We start from the raw sequence: 21,911 nt of genomic DNA on the forward strand, positions 1-21,911 counted from the left end.
GACCCTCACGAAGGCTCCATTACCTCATGGTTCTCAGATACTAAATCCACATGGTGTCATACTCATGTGACACATGGCTGGACATTATTGCAGGCTCCCCTTTTTGAAATGCTTCAGGTTTTCTACCCCCATAAATCAATTACCCTAAGCTTATTAGTCCTGAACTATCTCCAGTCTACATTCATCTAATGTAACACAGCTAAATCATTTTGAATCTTAATCTTGTTCCCTGAGTCACAGTCACCAATCACAGGTGAAGACGCAGGAAAATTTAATGAGCTACGCTCTATTATTCCATCATCTAAAGAATTAATGGGAAGGTAAAATAATACTGGAAGGAAGTCAGACTTTAGATTTAAAAAACAGACCTGGGGAAACTTGGGTCCAAGAAGATGAAAGGATTTCTAGCACAAATGAAAAATTCATTGTTTTCCCTCTCACCCCTGCCTAACCTCTCAATAGGAGATGATGATTTATGAAGTCAAATCTAAGAATGAACTATATTCAAGAATGGCAAAAATCACAACATTAAACTCCTGGTGGTAAAGCCCAGAATTTTTGGATGATCTGATCTCTAGTTATGCATTAGTTAAGCTTTGGTCTTGAGCTCATTAGCAGTACCTAAATTATGATTACTTATAATAATTAGCCTAAATACCAAACCCATATAAGACAAAGTGATGGCTCAAGAGGCCTTCTCCGTATCTGGCACCACCAATGCTGGCTGGCTCTGCTTCACACCTTTATTCTTGAAGTTGTTTCACGAGGAATATGGTGCCAGGTACCAAGTCAAGTCTTTGCAAATTAAGTGAGTTGGCCTGGCCTAGACATGCAGAGTTCCATTTTCATCTAACCTGGATGGTGGGTAAAGGGTAAAACGATCTGGTTTTAATGCACTCTAAACGACTCACTAGACGGGTGAACTTGGACAAGTGACCTGCCCTCCTCAATCTGCTGTAAAGACTAATGAGATCACGCACATTCGGCATTAGCTTGTACCTGGGACAGGTAAACCCCCCGTATCTAGGGTGGACTTAACTTGAGTGAGTGCACACACCCACACAGGGACATTCCGGTTAGAATTAGAAAGACAGAAATGATTGAAATGACTTCCTCACTGTTACTCAAGGAGCCATTTGCCAAAGAAGAGAAGCTCTGTGCAACGCAGCTACCACTCGGGCTCCAAAGCTCATCTTTAGAAGAAGCAACAGAGGTCTAGGCACTGTTTTCAAATTTCGTTTCTTGAGCCCCTGGGTTTGCATTTATGCCTTTGGTGCGCCTGTGGATGAGGCTGGGACGGAGTCAAGGGGTTCGGCAGGCTCTGGGGCCCCCCACTCCACCCTCGAGCTAGGGCAGCTCTGCAGTGGGGTTCTTGTCACAGTGCATTTGAAAAAGAGGTTCCCGGTGCCTCTGTTTCTGTAAAGGAAATGCACTCTCTGGGCAATGTGCTGAGTGCTGCTCTCTTTTGGAGCTTGTCGGATCTGAAGCTGTCGGGCGGTTACCTGCAACCAGGCCAATGTGGCAACCCTGGGGTGGGGTGCAGCCGAGTGCCCAGGGACAAGATGACCACACCAATAGCACAGAGCACTGACAGAAACTCAAGAGTATCAGAAGAAGGAGCCCCAAGTGCTCTGAGATGTTGACGCTGTCACCCTCTAGACATCCCCTGAACGGCACGCGTGACATCTGAAAGGAAGGCCAGCCAGAGAGGCAGAAATCGGGAGGCAGAGAGTCACTCTTCATCTTCTCAAGTGACAGAACAGAACGAATCCAGGGAGAAACGCAGTCAGAAGAGCCTCAGGGGCGCAGGGCAACGAGACTCTTGCAAACTAAAGGTTTGTGAGCACATCTAAAATGATTCTAGACACAGAAATAATTTCCAGTCGGCAGCTGCACTTGATGAACGGTATAGAAGCTCTCAGTTACCGTGATTTGTCCATTTCCGGTTACGTGAACACACACGTGCCTTTTCACAGGCAACCCCACTCCAAGATTATACGTTCAGCCCCTTAGAAATTAACAAGATGGAAATCCGCTATCTCTGAGAGGAGCAGTGAAGGATAAAAGACACCTGGATTTCCAAGACGTGTCAGCTGTTAATTGGTGTCAGATCTCGGGTTGTTAACCTCTCAGAGCCATGATGTCCCCAACTAGAAAATGACCCGTTAACTAACCCCCAAGATTCCTCCAAACTCGAAGAATCTAGTACTGAAATAAACAGCTTACTGAGGCAGTTCCCTCTCACCTCTAGCAGTCAGTTTTGCAATTTTTACAAAAGGACCCTTACATACGGCGCCATCTTTCTCCTCTTTTCTTTCCCATCTCCGCCTCCAGAACAGACACGCATCCCTCCAACTCTGGTCCTTCTCCCAGCTATTGCTATAGTTTGCTTCAACTCAAAAGGAAATGTCTAATTATCAACCAGCACCTAAAGGACTGACCTCTGCATCTTATCAACAGGCCAAAGCAAATTATCTGTAAACCTGAATACTAAGTAAGAGTTTAATCTGAGCTTTGTTTGGGATTCATGAAGTACGAAGATGGATGGATGCTCTCTACCGGAGCCAGAAGAGTGAGATTTCAAAATGTAGAGAGTGACAGAGCAGTAGCCAAGTGCTAGTTGGAAAGGACTGTCCAAGCATAATCAATTGGTGCACGAACCCAAGGAAAAACAGGAGTGATCTGAATGCTTTTGAAAGATCTAAGTAGCGAATAAATACTTCGTTGTTGGTGGTGGTCAAACTTTCAAGTAGCACCAAGTTTGTAGGAAAGAGTGATGTGAATACACCTCGGGAAACGTCAACTGGTCTGGCAGCTTCCGGAGACTTCTGGTAGTACTTTAGAGCTAACAAGTCAGGGCTGGTGTCCCAGCTCTGTGCCGTACTAGTTGTGAGGACTCGGCAATGTCGCATGACTGCTCTAAGCCTGTTACCTCCCTTCTCATATGGCAATGAAAACAGGACTTCTGGGCTTCCCTGGTTGTTCAGTGGTTAAGAATCCACATGCCGGGCTTCCCTGGTGGCGCAGTGGTTGAGAATCTGCCTGCCAATGCAGGGGACACGGGTTCGAGCCCTAGTCTGGGAAGGTCCCACATGCCGCGGAGGAACTAGGCCCGTGAGCCACAACTACTGAGCCTGCGCGTCTGGAGCCTGTGCTCCGCAACAAGAGAGGCCACGACAGTGAGAGGCCCGCGCACCGCGATGAAGAGTGGTCCCCGCTTGCCTCAACTAGAGGAAGCCCTCGCACAGAAACGAAGACCCAACACAGCCAAATAAATAAATAAAAACAAATAAATAAATAATAATTAAAAACAAAACAAAACAAAAGAATCCATCTGCCAATGCAGGGGACACGGGTTCGAGCCCTGGTCCGGGAAGATCCCACATGCTGCAGAGCAACTAAGCCCATGTGCCACAACTACTGAGCCTGCACTCTAGAGCCCGTGAGCCACAACTACTGAGCCCATGTGCTGCAACTACTGAAGCCTGCGTGCCCAGAGCCCATGCTCCGCAACAAAAGAAGCCACCGCAATGAGAAGCCCGCACACCGCAACGAAGAGTAGCCCCCGCTCGCCGCAACTAGAGAAAGCCCGCGCAGCAACGAAGGCCCAACTCAGCCAAAAATAAATAAATAAATAAATAAGTAAATAAATTTAAAAAACAGGACTTCTTCAAAAGTTGGGAGAATCAAATGAGATTGATTCGCATTGGCTTGCAAGACGCTTAGAACAGAACGTAATAGGCACTACATGAGTATTTGTAGTTATTTGTATTCAGGAGTGTCCCCTGGCCTTTGTTAGGAGTTGGCACCCCAATTCTGGGGAGCCTCATAATGTAAAAGAGGAAGAACAGTGAATAGGCAAGAAGCTGGAAGGCTGGTGGAAGGTGCACATGCAGGAAACTCGGGAGAAGAAGGGAAGGGAGGGGATTTTTACAGAACTCCTGGTAGGAGCTTCCCACACGTTCTACTTCATTTCATCCTCACAGAAACATTATCCCCATTTTCATAGAAGAGGTCATTGGGATGTTAGGAGGCAGAGCTGGGATTCCAACTTGGCGGTTTGGTCTGCTGCATCCCCAGAATGGAAGCACCATGAGGGCAGGAACTGGGTCTGGCTGTAATAAACACGGTTAGTGTGCCAGCCTATCTGCCTCTCCAGCCCAGACCCTTCCTGCGGGACCGCATGGAGGAACACGTAGGCAGAGAGGAGGAGCCCACGGGTCCTTCAGATGCGCCAAGGAAGCCACAGAAGTCTCTGAAGCACCTTCTGTGTGCGAGGTGGGGTGGGGGAAACAGGTAACTGGACGTGGGTCCAGCCCTCAGAGAGCCTGGGGTCCGGCCATGAAAAGCTGTCCAGTGGGAGGAAGGAGGAGATGAACCACGCACTTGAAGGGGAGAGATGGCAGCTGCCACATCCCGAGGCCAATTAGGCAATTAACCTGCAGGGCTGACGAGGTCTGAGGAGGCTGAGTCGCCCTGTGGTCCGCTGCCAGGATGATCAGCATCGGATTAGTTCTCTGGAAAACCTTTCATCCTGCTTACTGCTCAGTCAGTATCTCTTTGAATGAGCCCAGACTGAAAATGTCTTTTGTTTTTGGCTCTCTGATGATCATTTTTCAATCCACATCCTTTATAGAAATAGGTCACTCCTCAGCTGGCTGGAGAGGAGGAGAAAAAGATCTGACCCCAAAGAAGACAATTCCAATCCAAACACAGCCGGGAGTGTTTGAATGATGCACTGAAGATCAGAAAGTCACTTTCAGTGGGTCTTTGGAAATCTCCCGAGTGAACTCCCGGATGCTAGGGATGTTGTTGGCGGAGATATTTCTGCCACCTCTGGAGAAACCGCCTCTTGGACTTTCTCGTGCTCCAGCTAGGGAACTCCAGATGTCGCCCAGTGGGCAGCTGGTGCCCTGGGGCAGGATGCGTGGGGAGGGCCAGCTCACACAAACGGCAGCTCCCCTCCCAGCCGGCAAACATGGGGAAGGATGTCCTCATCGGGCTGAGATGGAGAACGTGCTCCAATCTTTCAAAAGACTCTGGGCTACTCTGCACCGGATATGAGAACGCATCCTCTTAAACAGAATGTTGTCAGGAACCGGGGCTCATCTGTTTTTACACAGATGGAATTCTGATGACCAGCCCCGCTGATCTCAGGAGACAGAAGGGGTTCTTTCCTCTCTGAAAGCAGGGGAAATTTGAAACAAACAGTACCCCAAAGAAGAAAGAAATCTGTTGTCCTAAAAGTAAGGGAAGGAAATGACAATCTGTCTGTTTAGACTTTTACGGAAAAAAAAAAAAAAAGAAAGTAGGCATATTCCCAGCAGATCTACAAAAGCTGTTAAGGAAAAGTTTTGGCAGACACCCCAGGAATAAATACAAGGGAAAAGGTCTGAACCCTTTATGATGAAGAGAATATTTATTTGCCTTACAAATCCTCAATTATGAATTCCTTACAGAAAAGATGTCCTAAGAGAACATGGGAAATAAAGCCACCTGGCAGATTTCAGGATAACTGTGTGTGATCTCTGGAGAGCATCTCAGGGAATGAAATGTGATTTTTTCACATGAAAAGTGCACGCCTGGAGAACTTTTCATTAGGGTCGGATATTTTAAAAATAAAACAGTGCATGTAAAAGAGCAGTGAAATGGGAGCGCTTTGAAAATAAACACCATTTGGTGGCAGCGAAGAGTCTCTGGGACTCAGAAAAAAAAAAAGTGCTCAGTGGCACTTTTACCGAAGGGTGAAGGGTACAAAGATGATTAAAAAGAGAAAGGTTCGGGGTTGGGGGAGAGGGAGGGAGGGAGAGAAGTGAACCACTGATTTAAAAAATTAGCAGCATCTGGTAAATTACCTAGTTGAAACTACTGTTATGAGTTAATTTATACGGTTTCCATTTCTTATACTGTGAAATAAGGGGGCTTTATCCTTCTGGCTCCAAGATTCTGTGATTCGACTGTAATATTGAGAAGGCTGGTCTCAATAAATGGGAAGAGAGAGCAAAGGCTATGGGCGGGGACGGCGATATTTCTTTTTCAGTTTTTAAAATTCCATCAAAGTCGTTCACTTAGGTTACAGATTATCATTCTGCCCTGGTTTTCTTTAGCAGGCAAATATTCCTTTACACGGGAGGGTGTAACTATATCAGTATAAATGGCTTTATTAGGTTTGTTTTTACCCCCAGTGAGAGAGCAGAAAGGGACAACCATTCTGTCTTCTCACAGTTTTGACTCAGGCCTGTCCTGCTCAAGCCACGGCCAGAAACATCCATGCCACAGAAAGAGATTTCGCAGCCCTCACCGGTTACACAGTCCCATATAAACACACCCTGGCAGAAGGCGAGCCCTCTGGCAGTGCTGCCGGCTAAGCCCATCTGCAGGGCACTGAGCCCGCGACCAACACGAAAGGCCCCTGGAATCCTGGGCATCATTAGACTTAAGAAGAGACAGGCAGCCGATAACAGAACCTTTGAAAGGCTGGAGAGAAACAGAGGGAAGAGATAGAATGAGAGCCAAAAAGAAAGCATGAAAATGGCACTTCCCTGGCAGTCCAGTGGTTAAGACTCCATGCCTCTAATGCAGGGGGCGTGGGTTCCATCCCTGCTTGGGGAACTAGGATCCCACATGCTGGGCAGCAAAAAAACTGACAAAGTTCCATTGACAGACAAATGGATAAAGAAGATGTGGTACATATATACAATGGAATATTACTCAGCCATAAAAAGGAACGGAATTGGGTCATTTGTAGAGACGTGGATGGATCTAGAGACAGTCATACAGAGTGAAGTAAGTCAGAAAGAGAAAAACAAATATCGTATATTAACGCATATATGTGGAACCTAGAAAAATGGTACAGATGAACTGGTTTGCAAGGCAGAAGTAGAGATACAGATATAGAGAACAAACATATGGACACCAAGGGGGGAAAGTGGCAGGGGGTGGTGGTGGGATCAATTGGGAGATTGGGATTGACATGTATACACTGATGTGTATAAAACAGGTAACTAATGAGAACCTGCTGTATAGCACAGGGAACCCCACGTCGCTGTACAGTAGAAACTAACACAACACTGTAAAACAACTATACCCCAATTAAAAAAAAATTGACATAAAATAATTGCAAAACATAAAGGAAATAAATTTGAACTGTAGGAATAAAATCTATATTTAAAAAAAAAAGGATGAAGATGAAAAGAAGAAGAAAAAAGCCCCCAAACATCATGTGATTGATACCAACTTCAGGTCGTGTATTTTAAGCTGAATACAGCCCTGACCACAAAGCTGGCAGACCCCTATCAGATCAGTTCTCTGGAAGGAGAGACAGCAAACAGCTGGCACCCTCGTTATTATGTTAGTTATTAATAAACTGCCCAACAATGGCAGGAAGTGCTGGCATTCAGAGAGGGCGAACGTGTGAAGAGTTGAGTCATGGACATGGATGGGTCCCAGGCAGAGCAGGCCCTACACTCAGTACAACATGTTTTTCTACAGAGCGGAAAGGGTCAGACAGAGCCGGGGGATCCCAGCAGACTGCAGGGTTTTGTTATATTTCGTTTTTTTTTTTTTTTTAACCAAATATCCATCACCACATTCTTTGCAATCCTGCCCTTGACAATGAAGATGACTCAACTGCTGTATCATTAATCCCACAGCCCAATTCCTATTTATAGACACAACATGCCATTTTGTTTTTGGAGACAGTGGGTGGCTTCTGGCCCTGTATTTCCATTCAAAAAGCCAGCATCAGTCTCATTGTTCTATTCCTCTAAGAAAGGATGTGCAGTAACATTTTTTTGTTTGGGGGCAGTTAATGCACAACCCACATGGGCCTGCAGAACACAGGGTGTCTCCTAAGCAAGTCTGTGCCATTTTCTTTAAATCGGCTGAGAGCAAAAACACATCTCCCTGAGCCCCTCCCCTCCTACTGAAACCAGAACTGTTCTGGGATGGCAAATTCCAGAAGCAACGCTGGGACAATCCTACACTTTTTCTCGCTCTCAGAGGAGCTATGGAAATGCCATGCGTGTTCAGCATGCAGTTGTTTTGTTTTTTCTTTTGCCATTCCATTTTTTTCCCCTTTCCCATCCGTTTTTGAGATTTCAAGAAATGGGGGTAAGGAAGAGAGGAATAAACCCTTTAAAGTTCCCACAGAAAGGATTTCGGATGCTTTTTCTGAATTCTGAAATCATCATCATCACCAAATGTTTTGAATTCACAGTTGTCCTCTCAAACTCTATCTGAACCCTGGAAAATCTGGAGGCTCTCCTAGGGCACAGTGACTACATCGTCCCCTGCTTGTCACCACCCCGCCTCTCCCACCCCGCAGTGGTCAGGCAACAGGCTGGCTGGTTACCCAGAGGTGCAGAGCTTGTGAGGAGACCAAGATGGGGGTGGGGGTGGGGCTCTGCTGGCCTGGAAGGGGGGCTGCGCCCTGAGCTGCCTCAACGTCCCTTCCTCCAGGGGACGCTCTGGGACAAGGGTCCTCACCTCCTTTCAAAGCCTGCCTGCCAGAGCCCCTTCACGAATGGATTTGGGACGCGGGTTCCATAACCTTCCTAGGGTCTGAATCTCATCCAGTGCAATTCTGGGAGGTGAGGGCTTGACCCCTTTTAATCCGACACAGCTCAGAAGGCTCAGTACCTCTAAGGGTCTCTACTAGGACTACAGGTCTCCCACGGGACAGCCCCGGGTGTTACCACCAAAGAACTCAGAGGGTCTTGGCCCGGAGCCTTAGTAAATCATTTCAACTCTGCAGACCTTTTCTTTTTGAGATGTTAGCCCCTGGCTCAGGTCATTAATAAGTGTGGACTTCTGACTTCTTTAATGGTATCAATAACATTTCTTTAGCATCTGAGACCTCAGATAGCTTTAAAATGACTGAAGTCCAGTACTTTGTAATGATGTACTCTTGTTAAATAGGAAAATCACCTTCAAAGTTACTAAGAGTTGGAAATATTTTATCTCTGTTTTACATCAGTAAATAGTACGCAAACTCTTTGAGGAGAGAAGCTGTAACTTTTTAAATGTTATGCATAGTCCCTAGCAAAGTTCGGGAGCTAGAAAAAATGTTTATACAGTAGCAATATCACAGTGTGGTTACACGGCTCAGTTACGGCACAATTTGGGTACAGACAAGGGTGGAAGGATAAATGAAAGATAATGAGGAAGGATGGTATTTGCAGGAGGAGCCTGATCTGACAAGATTAACCTCTGAAGGTCTGACACCATCATGACAAAAGCGATACAGTACAATTTGAGGGAAAATGTTAGTGGCAGGTTTATGAGCGATCTTGGCAAGGACCGAGGATCTTACCACACACTCTGGGAATGTAGAAGGGTCTTAAAATGCAGCACATGCAGGATTCTTACTAGTATCCTTCAAAATTTAATTTTAATAATCGTGTATCATTGACATCAGTCTTGGTGATGATTTTTAAAAATTTGACACCAAAAGTAAAAATAAGCAAATGGGACTACATCAAAGTAAAAAGCTTCTGCACAGCAAAGGAAACCATCAACAAAAAGAAAAGGCAATCTACTGAATGGGAGAAAATATTTGCAAACCATATATCTGATAAAGGACTAACATTCAAAAAATATAAAGAACTTATACAACTCAACAACAAAAGACAAATCCAATTAAAAAATGGACAGAGGATCTGAACAGACATTTTCCAAAGAAGACATACAAATGGCCAACAGGTACATGAAAAGATACCCAACATCAGCAGTCATCAGGGAAATGCAAATCAAAACCACAGTGGGAAATCACCTCACATCTGTTAGAATGGCTATCATCAAAAAGAACACAACAAATGTTGGCGAGGATGTGGAAAAAAGGGAACCCTCATACCCTGTTGGTGGGAATGTGAGTTGGTGCAGTCACTATGTCAAACAGTGTGGACGTTCCTCAAAAAACTAATAATAGAGCTACCATATGACCCAGCAATTTCACTTCTGGCTATTTATCTGAAGAAATGAAACAGTAACTGGAAAAGATATCTGCACCCTCACGTTCATACCAGCATTATTCACAATAGCCATGACAAGGAAACAATCTCAGTGTCCACCAGTGGATGAATGCATAAAGAAATTGTAACTATAACACACACACAACGGAATATTATTCAGCCATAACCAAAAAAATGAAATCTTGCCATTTGCGATATAAATGGACCCCAAGGGCATTATGCTAAGTGAAGTATATCAGAGGAAGACAAATACCATTTGATCTCACTGATACATAGACTTTAAAAACAAACGAACTAAAACCAAAAAACCCTGAGCTCATAGATAAAAAGAACAGACTGGTGGGTGTCAGAGACAGGGGGTGAGGGTGGGTGAAATGGGTAAAGCGAGTCAAAAGGTACAAATTTCCAGTCAGTAAATAAATGAGTCATGGGGAAATCATGTAAAAAATTTAAAAAACCGTGTATGGAACATCTACTGAGTGTTAGGCACAGGGTTAGAGGTAGCAGAAAGAATTCTCAAGTGATCATCAGTTTCTCAAAATGCTTTTCAGGACTATTTACCAGACACCATCTTTTTTTTTTTTAGCATTTGGCAGTAGGTGAAGGAGAGACAATAATTGATCCAATAGGATACTAGGTTATTTGTATCTTATTTCCTGAGTGAGAGGTAGATCATAGGGTCTGGAAAGTGTCATAAAAAGAGTACTTAGGGCTTCCCAGGTGGCGCAGTGGTTGAGAATCTGCCTGCCAATGCAGGGGACACGGGTTCGAGCCCTGGTCCAGGAAGATCCCACATGCCGCGAGCAACTAGGCCCGTGAGCCACAACTGCTGAGCCTGCGCGTCTGGAGCCTGTGCTCTGCAACAAGAGAGGCCACGATAGTGAGAGGCCCGCGCACCGCGATGAAGAGTGGCCCCCGCTTGCCGCAACTGGAGAAAGCCCTCGCACAGAAACGAAGACCCAACACAGCCAATAAATAAATAAATAATTTAAATAAATAAATAAATTTAAAAACCACTGCAGTTACTTCCTCTATCAAAAAAAAAAAAAAAAAAAAGAGTGCTTAAACCAAGGCCATCCCTAAAGAGCGACGCCCTCTCCTTCTCTGGGAGCCCATCACTAAAAGGTGTTCTCCACACGCAGTCAGGCAGGACGCACTAAAGGATGAAAAGCACGGGTGGGAGGCTAGCCTAGATTTCCATCTGGTAGGGGATGGGAAACTGTCCCGTCCAGGTGGGACTGCAAGGTCTCAGGTGAAGGCATCTTGTCCTGCACATGAAAAGTCAGAGGGGCAGCAATCGCAGACCTGGTGGCAGTGATGGCCAGATCGACAGGTCCTAGAAGTTCCCCGAGTTGACTGATGGAACACTTCCCGTGCAAGGTTTCTCCTTCCACTGACCCATGGCCTTTCCTAAGTCAGAGCGGGGGAAACCTCCCCACGGAGCCTCAGCAGTTAAGGACCGTTCTTCAGGACCTAACTTGCAGGGCTGGGCTGAGTTTGAAGCACTCCCTGGCCTGGTCATGGGGCACGGCTCACACCTCTCCACCTCCTCCCCCGTCTGCCCAGCTTTCCTCTTGCTTAGCTGAGCAGCAGAAGGTGGGCAGGGAAAAGGCCGAGGGTCTCGGTCCTAAGGATGGAGCCACCACAGAAGTGGGGCAGGCAGGGGGCCTCGGCTACCTCCATCGATGCCCGAACAGCTTTGCCTGGGGTCCTCGTCACTAAGTTATCAGACACGAAAAAATTGCACTAATATCCTGAGATAAAGATGCTTACAATAGGTGTGGGAGTGGACTCAGCAGGAAAGTTTTCTTTTGATTCATCTCCTAGCCCACGGGATTGATTATTAATGTCAAGCTGTTGGCGTTAACAGAGAGGAATTGCTTTCCAGTCTTGAAGATGCCTGGATCTCGGTATCTCCTTTCTTTTCCTTTTTTTTTTTTTTGGCCGTGCCGCCAAAAAACCTGGGGATCCCGGTTCCCGCACCAGGGATCGAACCCGCACTCCCTGCAGTGGAAGCGCAGAGTCTTAACCACTGGACCACCAGGGAAATCCCTGGATCTCATTTCTGACGGTTGAATGGTGTCAGTTCCGTGTTAGACGCTTTGGGGCTCCTGTTCACCACCCTCCTCTCTACCTGCTATTACGTTTGTACCCTTGGCGGCTGCCAGAGACAAAGGGCCCGAGCAGGTGGACCAGGACACAGGTGTAAAAGTGGGGAGACCTAGGTTCCTTGATCTTGAGCTGCACACCCACCTCAGGCTTTTATCTCGTCTTCACCAAGAAGAGTGGCTCTCAAAGTGTGGTCCCCAGACCAGCATCAACATCACCGGGGAACTTGTCAGAACTTGCTAGAAATGCTAATTCCGAGGCTCACCCCAGACCTACAGATCAGACACTCCGGGGCTGGAGCCCAGCTATCTGAGTTGGAACGAACCCTCCAAGGGGTTCCGATGCACTTGGAGGGCAGGGAACCCCTGAGCTGGAAGAATCTATTCTCCTGGGTATAACACGCCACATTCAGAACGGACGTAGATTTCCAAGGGGCTATGAAACCACAGCAGGGGTGCACCCCTCACTGAGGCTGAAGGAAGAGGCAGCCTCATCTGTGGCTGGATTAGGAGGACAGTGGACAGATTAAATCCAGGCTCAGATCTGAGACTCTGGGCTTTAACGGGGGATAGGCATCTCTAGAAGACAATCACAGGGCTGACTCTGGCCCTGCCCGTCATCATTCTGCAGGGGATAGGAAGAGGCTGGAAATCGAGGCAGGGGTCTTGGACTTTGAATGGCATTCTCTTTGCTACAGCACTGTCCACGGTCTTCACTGTAAACCTCTAAGCCTCAGAAACAATGATTACTTGGCCCATTGTATTGATGAAAACTTTTTAAGAATCCAGGACAGTGAGAGGTTTACTTTACGGTGAACCTTAACGGTGATCTGGCAGAGGCAGAAACAACTTCGTGGAGCCTGAAACCTACATATAATTTTGGTGGCTCTATTTAAGAAAAAGAATGCAAAATGTGTTACGTTCACAGATTTTATAAAACGCCTGGCCCCGTGCACACATGACCTGGGTCCTCCCAGGACCTTAGAAAGGCCTGTCCATCTTCACCCTCGCCCTTCAGGTCTGAAGGTTTTCCCTGGCTCTGATTGGACTCCACCAGCCCAGGAGCTAACTAGGCAGCTTTCGGCTTTCCCCACCCCCTCTGTCTTTTTCTTTTATTTTATTCTGTTACCGTCTGCAGTCACCACATGTACAGAGATGACCCTGGAAGATGAGGTAGGGCAAAGACTTCTTGTTTTACTCTCTGGCTCGGAGGCAAGGAAGTGTGTACTGGCTCCCAGAATAATCAGGCCTTGACCACGTGGCCTGGGGAGTGAACTGCATTGTACTTTTCTAACAGTTCCAGACAATTTTTGCCTCCCTCTCACTCCCTGCCCAACTCAAAACCGCTCCCCTTCCTGTCACCCCAGCCAATGGCATCCCTCCTCCTGAAGTCCAGCCCCATCTCAAACCTCGGGGCATTTCTGCCCCTCCCGACACCTCAAGACAAATGACCCAGGGCCCGGCAGAAACAGACGGCAATCGGATCCCCTGACCCTCCCTTTCAAAGCGCACCAGACCACACTCTGCGACAGGTCTCTCCCTTCCAAACGATCAAGGGTTTTCTGTACTTTGGAAAGCCTCGAGAAGTCCCCCTGGGAACAGAATGTAGGTCACCGACCCTGACCTTCAGCCCCTCCTCGTCTAATTCTCCTTGAGTGACACACAGGCAGCCCGCGCCTTCCGTCCTTGGAGCCGGCATTCCTGCCGCTCAGCCATCAGCACTGGGAAGGCTCTGGGGGCTGCTCGAAGGCACTTAGGTGGCCTTCCCGCACCGTGAGGCTCTACTGCCGCTTCTCCCCCTCCCCTGCTTCCACGCGGTCATACTCTTGGCCGTTTTCTCGGATCCCCGTTGGGCCGCAAACCTTGCTCAGGACGTGAGAGCCAGCGGCTCAGCCCCGCCTCCTCGGAGCACGCCCCGCCCCGGGGGGCCCCTCTCGGGGGTCCGCGGGGGACGCCGCCCACCTGAGGACAGCAGGCTGCCGCTGCTGCCGCTGATGATCTTGCCCTTGCTGCCCATGTTGGCCAGCTTGGACGTCTTCAGCGTCCCCGTCTCCGTCAGGTCGATGGCGATCTCGCTCAGGCTGCGGGCGGCATGGATCTTCGACTAGAGAGACCACCGGGTTGGACAGGTTAGACGGGGGACGCTCCCCTCCCAGCCAGGACACGCCGACGACAGCGATCGCTAGCTCGCCGCCTGTCTTCCCGAGATCTAGCAAACGGCCTCAGGGCCTGCGAACTGCCGCATTTTTCTGTGTCCCCAGGGCCCATGGTTCATCCCCTGAAGCTTCCCGGTGGGAGCAGATAAGGCTCCAGAGGTGACACGGCGAGGAATTTCGAAGCCTGTTATCCCACAGGCTGTTTGTACAGGGCTTACAAGTGTGGACTTCGGAGTCAGACAGACCTCGGTGGAGTCCTGATTTGGGGAAGGACTTCACCTCACGGAGCCTCATTACTCCCAAGTATAAAACAGGGAAAGCACCACCGACCGCTCAAGGTTCTGTTAGGGTCAAAAGAAGTAAGGCAAGTGAAGGCCTCCCTCCACCCCTCCCCTCCCCCTCTTCTTCCCTCCCTTCCGCCTCCTACATAGCTCTCAATGAACAGTAGCAATTTTACGTGATTTTGTGCTTAAAAGGAGGAAAAAAATAATTTTCAGCTTTGTGAATGATTTAAGAGATGTCTGAAGCAAATTTATGAAGTTCCAGTAAATTCTAAGGTGGTTTAAACTCTTAAATTATTAGCCATGGAGCCATGAAAACTTAGAGGGTTGGGAAGTGACCACACTGTCAGCCTGCAAGTGTGGCGTGTAAGCGTGGTGTGTAAGCGTGGTGTGTAAGCGTGGTGTGTAAGGGCTTCTGGAACAAATGCTCATCTGGATGCTCGGTTCCCACTAAGGGGGCACCTGACACGGTGCTTTGCTTCTATTTTGGTACCTAAACATATGAGCCAAAGTCTTCAGATTATGGTTAAAAGTCCACTCCATTTATTCTACAAATTAACTGGCCCACTTTGTCGAACAGTAACAGCAAGTTAGAGCAATTTGAAAAGGACTCTGCATTCACGATTACGTTCCTAAAATCAACTGTTTGCAGTGAAGCTTTCTGCTCTAGTTCCCACCTTGGGAGGTAGAGGTGGGTTTGCATGTGCCCTGCGTGTGTTGGATGTTTTTGGTTTTTTTTTCCTTCTTCAAGAAATCAATTTGTGACAATGCTTCAGGAAGCGGCTTTCGCTGCACTGCAGACTTTTGGAAAACAACTATAAATCCTAGTATAACCTGTACATGTGCTAATCTTTCTGTGGCCACTGGTGATTAGGCAGGGATGCGTGGATGGAGCCAGCTGAGGGTCCCAACTGAGGTTCTGATGCGTGTTCACTGGTGTGAGACTAGGTCTGTCCGCCACACAGGAGAAGCCACGGAGGATGGGCAGACCAGTGCCCGGCTCCCTCTTATTCGCATCCTGAGCCCAGGTGCCCACAGTGGTCCAGCAGGGTCTGTCTGAACCCTGAGGCCTTGCAAGCCCTTCCTCTGGCCTCCGTGTTGATGCCAAAATTGGTGAAAGACAATGACTTCTGACCGCCAAGTACTTTCCTCACGTGAACGAGATGAGAGTCTGAGGGGCAGAGGAAATGCTGAGACTTTCTGTTTGTTTTGTTCACCGGGTCTGACCCATTTTCCTCCTTACCCTCTTCTATCTCACTGGTCCTTCCTTGACTGATGTCTCCTCTCTGACCTCAACTTTTGTCCCTGCCTTCAGAACCAGGCTGCCTTCCTGGGGTGAGGGCTTCCTTGCTCATAATATAATCCCAGCTGCCAGCCCCTCGCAGGGTTTTCTGGCTTGTAGCGGAAAGCAGGGGCGCCTCTGCTTCATTTTGACACAGTATATCAGTTGCATCCACCTGGCTGAGTTTTATCCTCTGAGCAAAGCACAGAAAGCACAATCTGTCACTTCCTTTCTTTCAGCACTATTCTTTTACCAAGGCCCAGGCTTTACCAAGAGAAGCCCACGCTTGCAGTTATGCAAGAATAACTCATGAAGACACAGACCACTTCAGCATGCTGAAGGACCTGGGCTCTGAAGTAAGAAAGATCTGGACTGAAATCTTGGCTCTTCCCAGTGAATCACAGTTTGACCTTGATTTTCAACCTCTCTGATACTGAGATCCCTGCTTGTAAAATGGAGCTGTTAAAACCCACACCACGGAGGTGTGATATCAGGACGAAATTAGATGCTAGACATCAAGGCCAGTGACACTGGAATAGAAATAGGATATAAATCAGGGCCTGGCAGGAATTTGCTAAGTGAGGTTCAATGAATGACTCAACTGGAGATTTTGGGGGATCTCATTAATCTCAAGGAAGACCTGTCCCCACCCCACCTCCAGCCCTGCCACACCAATCTCGGAGGCAGGAAACAAAATACAGAAAAGGGACAACAGATACACTTCCCAAGGGAGACTAGATTCTTAGAAGTTTTAGGAAATTACTGGCTTCTCTCTAGAATGGAAATATCACAATGACTGAATAGACCAGGTGGAGAGAGACCACTAAGAGGAGATGAATTGATGGGGAGATTCTCTCCTTATAAAGTCAAGTCTTTGTGCCCAAGCAGAAGAGTCTCCAAAGTTTTGGATGTTTTGCTTGGAGGGTCTTGCTGTACTAAGTATTATTATGGGTATTCTGTAAGCACGGTTTAATTGGCTCCTGACATGCTTTCACTTGGCTTTTGATCTAGATGGAATGAAGAATAGCAGACTGGATCAGGAAAAAAAAAAATAAAGATTAAGAAGAAGGAAAGATGTTTGGACTGGGGGCCAACTCAACAACTCCTCAATCTGAATTCAGAGGAACAGTGACTAAACAATTTAAGCTTTCAAGTATTTTCCTCTGAACTCTACAAGACATTCCTTGGCTCTGGGGTTCGTATGTTGGCAGGATCTAGCTGACAACATTTCTGATCTTTGGGGTCAGCGGATATAATTTACCAAATGTGACTGATGCCAGCACAGCCTCTCATTCTGAATGAGCTGCCAGAAAGGAACCAATACGGCCTCTTTCTGCCCTGTCTTTGGTGATGGAGGGTGGGTGGGTGGGTGGGCGGGCAGGCGTGTGTGTGTGTGTGTGTGTGTGTGTGTGTGTGTGTGTGTGAGAGAGAGAGAGAGAGAGAGACAGAGAGAGAGAGACAGAGACAGAGAGAGAGAGAGAGAGAGAGAGAGAGAGAGAGAGAGAGAGATACAAGGAGAGAGAGATTTTCTTAAGTGATTTACACTAGGACCCTGAAAGAAGAAAATAACCAAGTGCCAGGGGAAGGACACTAGACTTCTCAGCTACCCACCCCTGCTGGCTCCAACCACTAGATTGCACTTGTTTCTGGGGTTCATGGGCATCCCTCGGGAGGCCTGGGCTTTGCTGAAGCACTTCAGAGAAAGGAATGGTTGGCATGGCCTGATACAGTAGAGTGTGAAGCAATGGCCAGGATGCCAGCCAACACTGGCTGTTCAGAAATATTTGAAAACACTTCATTCCAGGCCTGCCAACCATCACTCACCCCGAACCATCCTGCCCACTGGAGATGGGTCACATCACTGTTGTCTGAAGAACATTCCAGAAATGAAAGGTGTTGTAACACAATTCCTAAGGTGAATTTGATCATCTCTGATTTAATTTGGGGGAACTTTTAGAGAATTTAAACTTTACACACAGGTGTCGGCCAGGGAACAGTATGTTGGATTAGTAACGATAACAGTGAGAGATAGCACACATCTCCTAAAGCAACTTCACCAACACTGTGTCACTGGACTGATCAGTGATTCTGGTCAGGAATTTCCTTTGCTGTTCTCTAACTGTGGAAAGCAAGCAAGGAGCGAGGAAAGACTTGCCCGGGGTCAGAGAACTGGAAGGCAGAGTCCTTGGACTTCCCTATGGGGGAACTTGTTCCTCACCAGTCACCACAGGCTGAGCAACCAGTTCCAACAAGAAATACATGGGCTCCGGAGCACTATGAACATTCAGAGCTTATCTGGGGAAAATTCTGCTCCTGGGAGTAGGTGCATTTCCTTCAGTCCCCCAGGGGTGGCCGAGCTGAAAGTTCCCTATTGCTGTGAGCATTTGGTTTGGTCTCTTGAAAGACACTTCTTGTTAATAAGTGATCTTTTGATAGTTACTTTTTGAGGTTTACTTGTTACATCAGTGGGTTGACCTGTAAGCCTGCTGAATAAGGCTTCTCCAGCTGCAGAGTAAGACCATCTTTGAGAGCAGGGTTGCAGAGCCCTAAGTATGGGCCTCCTGCCTTACCCCATAGATCCTCTAATGTAAAAAGCCAGCACAGGGAGGAGGAGTTCTAACAGCTAATATACCATCCTTAGGGTGAGATAGGCTTTTTCTTTTCCCCATTCAAAATCAGTGTGTGTAGGGTCTGCCCGCAAGAGGAATTGGCAGTGGGGTTCAGGTGGGTTGCCAGACTCTCTACCCCTCATGACGCACTGCCAAACAATACGGAGGATGGAATCAATGTTCTCAGGTTTTGACCTCCAGCTCCTGCCACTGGAGGGCAAAACACTGACACCCAACCACTGTCTCAATCTAAAGCATGAGTCAAAAGATTCTGGCCCCGTTTCTTTGGATCTAATCGGGCCTCAAATTCCTGTGCCAATGCCCACCATCACCAGGAGCGATGTAGAATACTCTCATTATTCCTGGCAACAAAAATATTCCACACTGTTCCCATTCACCCCACGAAAATGACCAAAACAGGGGGGGAGGAAGAAGACTTAGGAGAAGAGAAAATGTGTTACAAAGGAGAACGTGACTCCTACATGGGAAAGGCTGTGATTGAAACTGAATTATGACTTGAGGGATTGTTTGCTTTCTTCCTGTCCTGTTTTCTTACTATCTTTCTCTTACCTCCCACTCAACCCCAACTCTCTCCCTTCCAATCCTCCCCCCCCAAGCCAGGGAAAGAGCAACTCCACTCAGAAGGAAAATAAGGCAAAAGAGGAAGCCACAAGCATCCAAAAGGGCACCAATCCAATAAATCTTGGGCCCAGTAAGCCCAGGGTCCTGCCACTTCCTCCCCTCTCTAGGACGCACGGGATGGGATAAAACCTCCCACAGGTGGTGGTACTGACTAGACCAGGGGCCAAGGTCGACCTCCCTCTGAAGCTCTGTATTCCACTCCCCACCTGGCCCAAGCCAGCAGGATCCTGAGAAAGGTGCAGAGCCCACCTTGATATGGCTCTTCACCTGACGGATAATGAATGGGAGTGGCTTGTGCGGGGAAGGCAAGGGAAGCACGCAGACAAGGCTGGAGGAAGAGGGGGCAGAGGGTTGATATAAGCTGTGTGTGAACCAAGGAGACGTCATTTTCCCACCGCGCCCATGTGTGTGTCTGAACTGGGGCTGGGTCAAACCTCCCTTGGAGGATGACTGTTTACTACGGCCTGAGGCTCCAGGTCTACCTTAGGGAAACAGACTCGTTGCCTTTTTTTAAATTATTATTATTATAATGTTTCCGGTTTTGCATTTTTAAGAAATGGAGTTGGCAGTTGGAAAAGCCTGGAGGGTTTTCACAGCAATTATCCTCAACAGTTAGGTGGTGTCTATTAGTTGCGAATGGTTCCTTTTTGTTTTTTTTTTTCCCTCAAAAGGAAAACAATATGCCACTGTTTACACACCCAAAAGGACTTGACTGCTTACTTCCAGGAGAGGCTCCTGAGGTTCAAAAGCACGGGGGGGAATTCCTCAAAAGGGCCCTACTTGGCTGCAGCAAATGGTCTGAGTGGCTCTGACCGTGGTTGACCAAGTCGCTGAGGACATGTTATTCTCTTCAAGAGCTGATCTCAGGAGCTGCCTCCTATGGTCCTAAGAGGCCAGTCTCACCTGTGCACATCTCAGAGCAAGGGATGCAGGGTCTCCCCAGCCATCCAACTCCTAACCCCCCAGCTACAAGATCCAGACAAGGGCCCTCGTCTGCTCACAGCTCAGGGAAAGGTCTGGTCTTGTCAGAGGCCCTCCCGGTCCCAGGAAAGGGACTTACCTTACTCTGCTTTCTGTCCAGATAGAACTGGTGTTGGCTAATGGCCATAGCCCAGATGGACTTGATCAGTGCCGGACACGCGTACCACGTGTGCACTGCGATGCCGCTGTGTCCAAACGTCCTCCTCGTCACTGAAGCCCTGGGAGAGCAAGAATCAGAAGGGTCAAACACGCTTACAATGAGGGGCTATAATCCTCCGTCAACAGCTTCTACCGAGAACCCACTGGGTCCTAAAAGCTCCGGCATAAAGGTAACAGATTAGCAAGCGTGCACGCACACACGGAACTGGCTGGCGGAGCTCATCTTTTCATTTTATTCTTTAAATAAAAGTTCATTCTATTTAAGGTACAGAACATGATGATTTGATGTACTGATACATATACACAGTGAAGTGATCACTGCAGTCAAGCTAAAGAACATTTCCTCTCCTCACACAGTTACCATCGTGTGTGCATGTGTGTGATGAAAGCACCTGAAATCCACTCCTAGCCAATTACCAGTGTATAATACAGTGCTATTCACTACAGTCACCAGGCTGTACATTAAATCTCTAGGCTTATTCATCCTACATAACTAGCACTTTGTATACCCTTGGACCAGCATCTCTCTCCATTTCCCCTACTTCCGCATCCCTGGTAACTCTTGTTCTACTCTCTGCCTCTGTGACTCTTTTAGATTCCACCTATAAGTAAGATCATGCAGTTCTTGTCTTTCTGTGTCTGCTTTATTTCACTTCAAAATACCCTCCAGGTCCATCCATGTTGTTGTAAATGGCAGGATCTTCTTTTTCTTTTTTTAAGGTTGAATGATATTCCGTTGTGACTATACACCACAATTTCTTTATCTGTTCATCCATCAATGGATACTTAGGTTGTTTCCATATCTTGGCTACCGTGAATCATGCTAATCTTTTGATTTACTGGCTCCTTAGGGTTCAGAATTTGGCTAAGCCTCTGCCTTGTCTGGAATCAGACGGGTCATTCTAGGTCACGGGACGGTCTTTTCTGGTCTTCAGCTCCTGGCACTGGGCCAAGACAAACTTCAGAGACAGGAAAAGCCTTTGACAATGTCCTTTATTAACCAGGCAAAGCTGCCTACGGTGAAGGATGAGTAAATTCTCTTCTAATTGCCACAGCATCTAAGGCAATCAGGGCTCCTTACATTACTCTCACGCCATCTTCCTCGAAAGTTGGTTATCAGTTTCAAATATATTCAGAGGGCAGGTGGGGTATAAAGAATCAGGAGAGGAAAGGCAGAAAGAAATGAGCCCGGCCAATGCCGACCGACTACCCATGTCCACATACACGTCTGTGTAGGAGATGTGGAGGACATATGCACGGAGCAGAGAGGCAGTCAGACTTTAAATTGAAGGTGGGAAAGAACGGTCCCAACGTAATTCATCACATTAATGGAATCAAGGGGAAAAAGAGTTATATGATTATGTTCTCAGTGAAGTATACTTTATAGGATGGGTACATGATTTTGCAAGTGAAATCTGAGAATGTGTTTCCATACATGTGTGTGCATGTGCGTGCACACATGTGTGTGTGCGTGTGTGTGTAGGGCAATGTGATGGGACAGTGGGGTAAGGTTTGGGGTATCTTACGTGCACATCAGAAGAACAATGTGTGTTCAAGATTGAGCTATCTCATTTGGATGAACCTTGGGGTAGTCAGGACTTGTGAATAATCACATTATTTTCATGGCAAGTTTTCCCTTGAAGATTAGAAGCTGCTCTGATCACCTTCCCCTGGGGGCTCAAGATTTAACAGTAGGTGTTCTCCAGACCCACTTTTAAGGAG

The 21,911-nt window shown here is 47.4% G+C and overlaps 1 protein-coding gene across 14 annotated transcripts in view; it reads right to left on the minus strand.

Moving 5' to 3' along the window:
* Positions 1-21,911, minus strand: part of FRMD4A (FERM domain containing 4A) — a 466,908-nt gene that overhangs the window by 37,113 nt on the left and 407,884 nt on the right. For all 14 annotated transcript variants that reach the window (XR_014261317.1, XR_014261318.1, XM_082452755.1 and 11 more), the window contains 2 exons: positions 20,110-20,248; positions 14,042-14,183 (listed from right to left, as the gene is read on the minus strand). Coding sequence is in view for 12 of the 14 variants with exons in the window: in XM_082452755.1 (XP_082308881.1) it covers positions 14,042-14,183; positions 20,110-20,248 (281 nt within the window). In the remaining 2 variants the exon portion in view is untranslated. The remainder of the gene's footprint in view (positions 1-14,041; positions 14,184-20,109; positions 20,249-21,911) is intronic.

The sequence above is a fragment of the Balaenoptera physalus genome (genome assembly GCF_965194825.1).
Source record: "Balaenoptera physalus genome assembly, chromosome: 2".
Taxonomy (NCBI): Eukaryota; Metazoa; Chordata; class Mammalia; order Artiodactyla; family Balaenopteridae; genus Balaenoptera; species Balaenoptera physalus.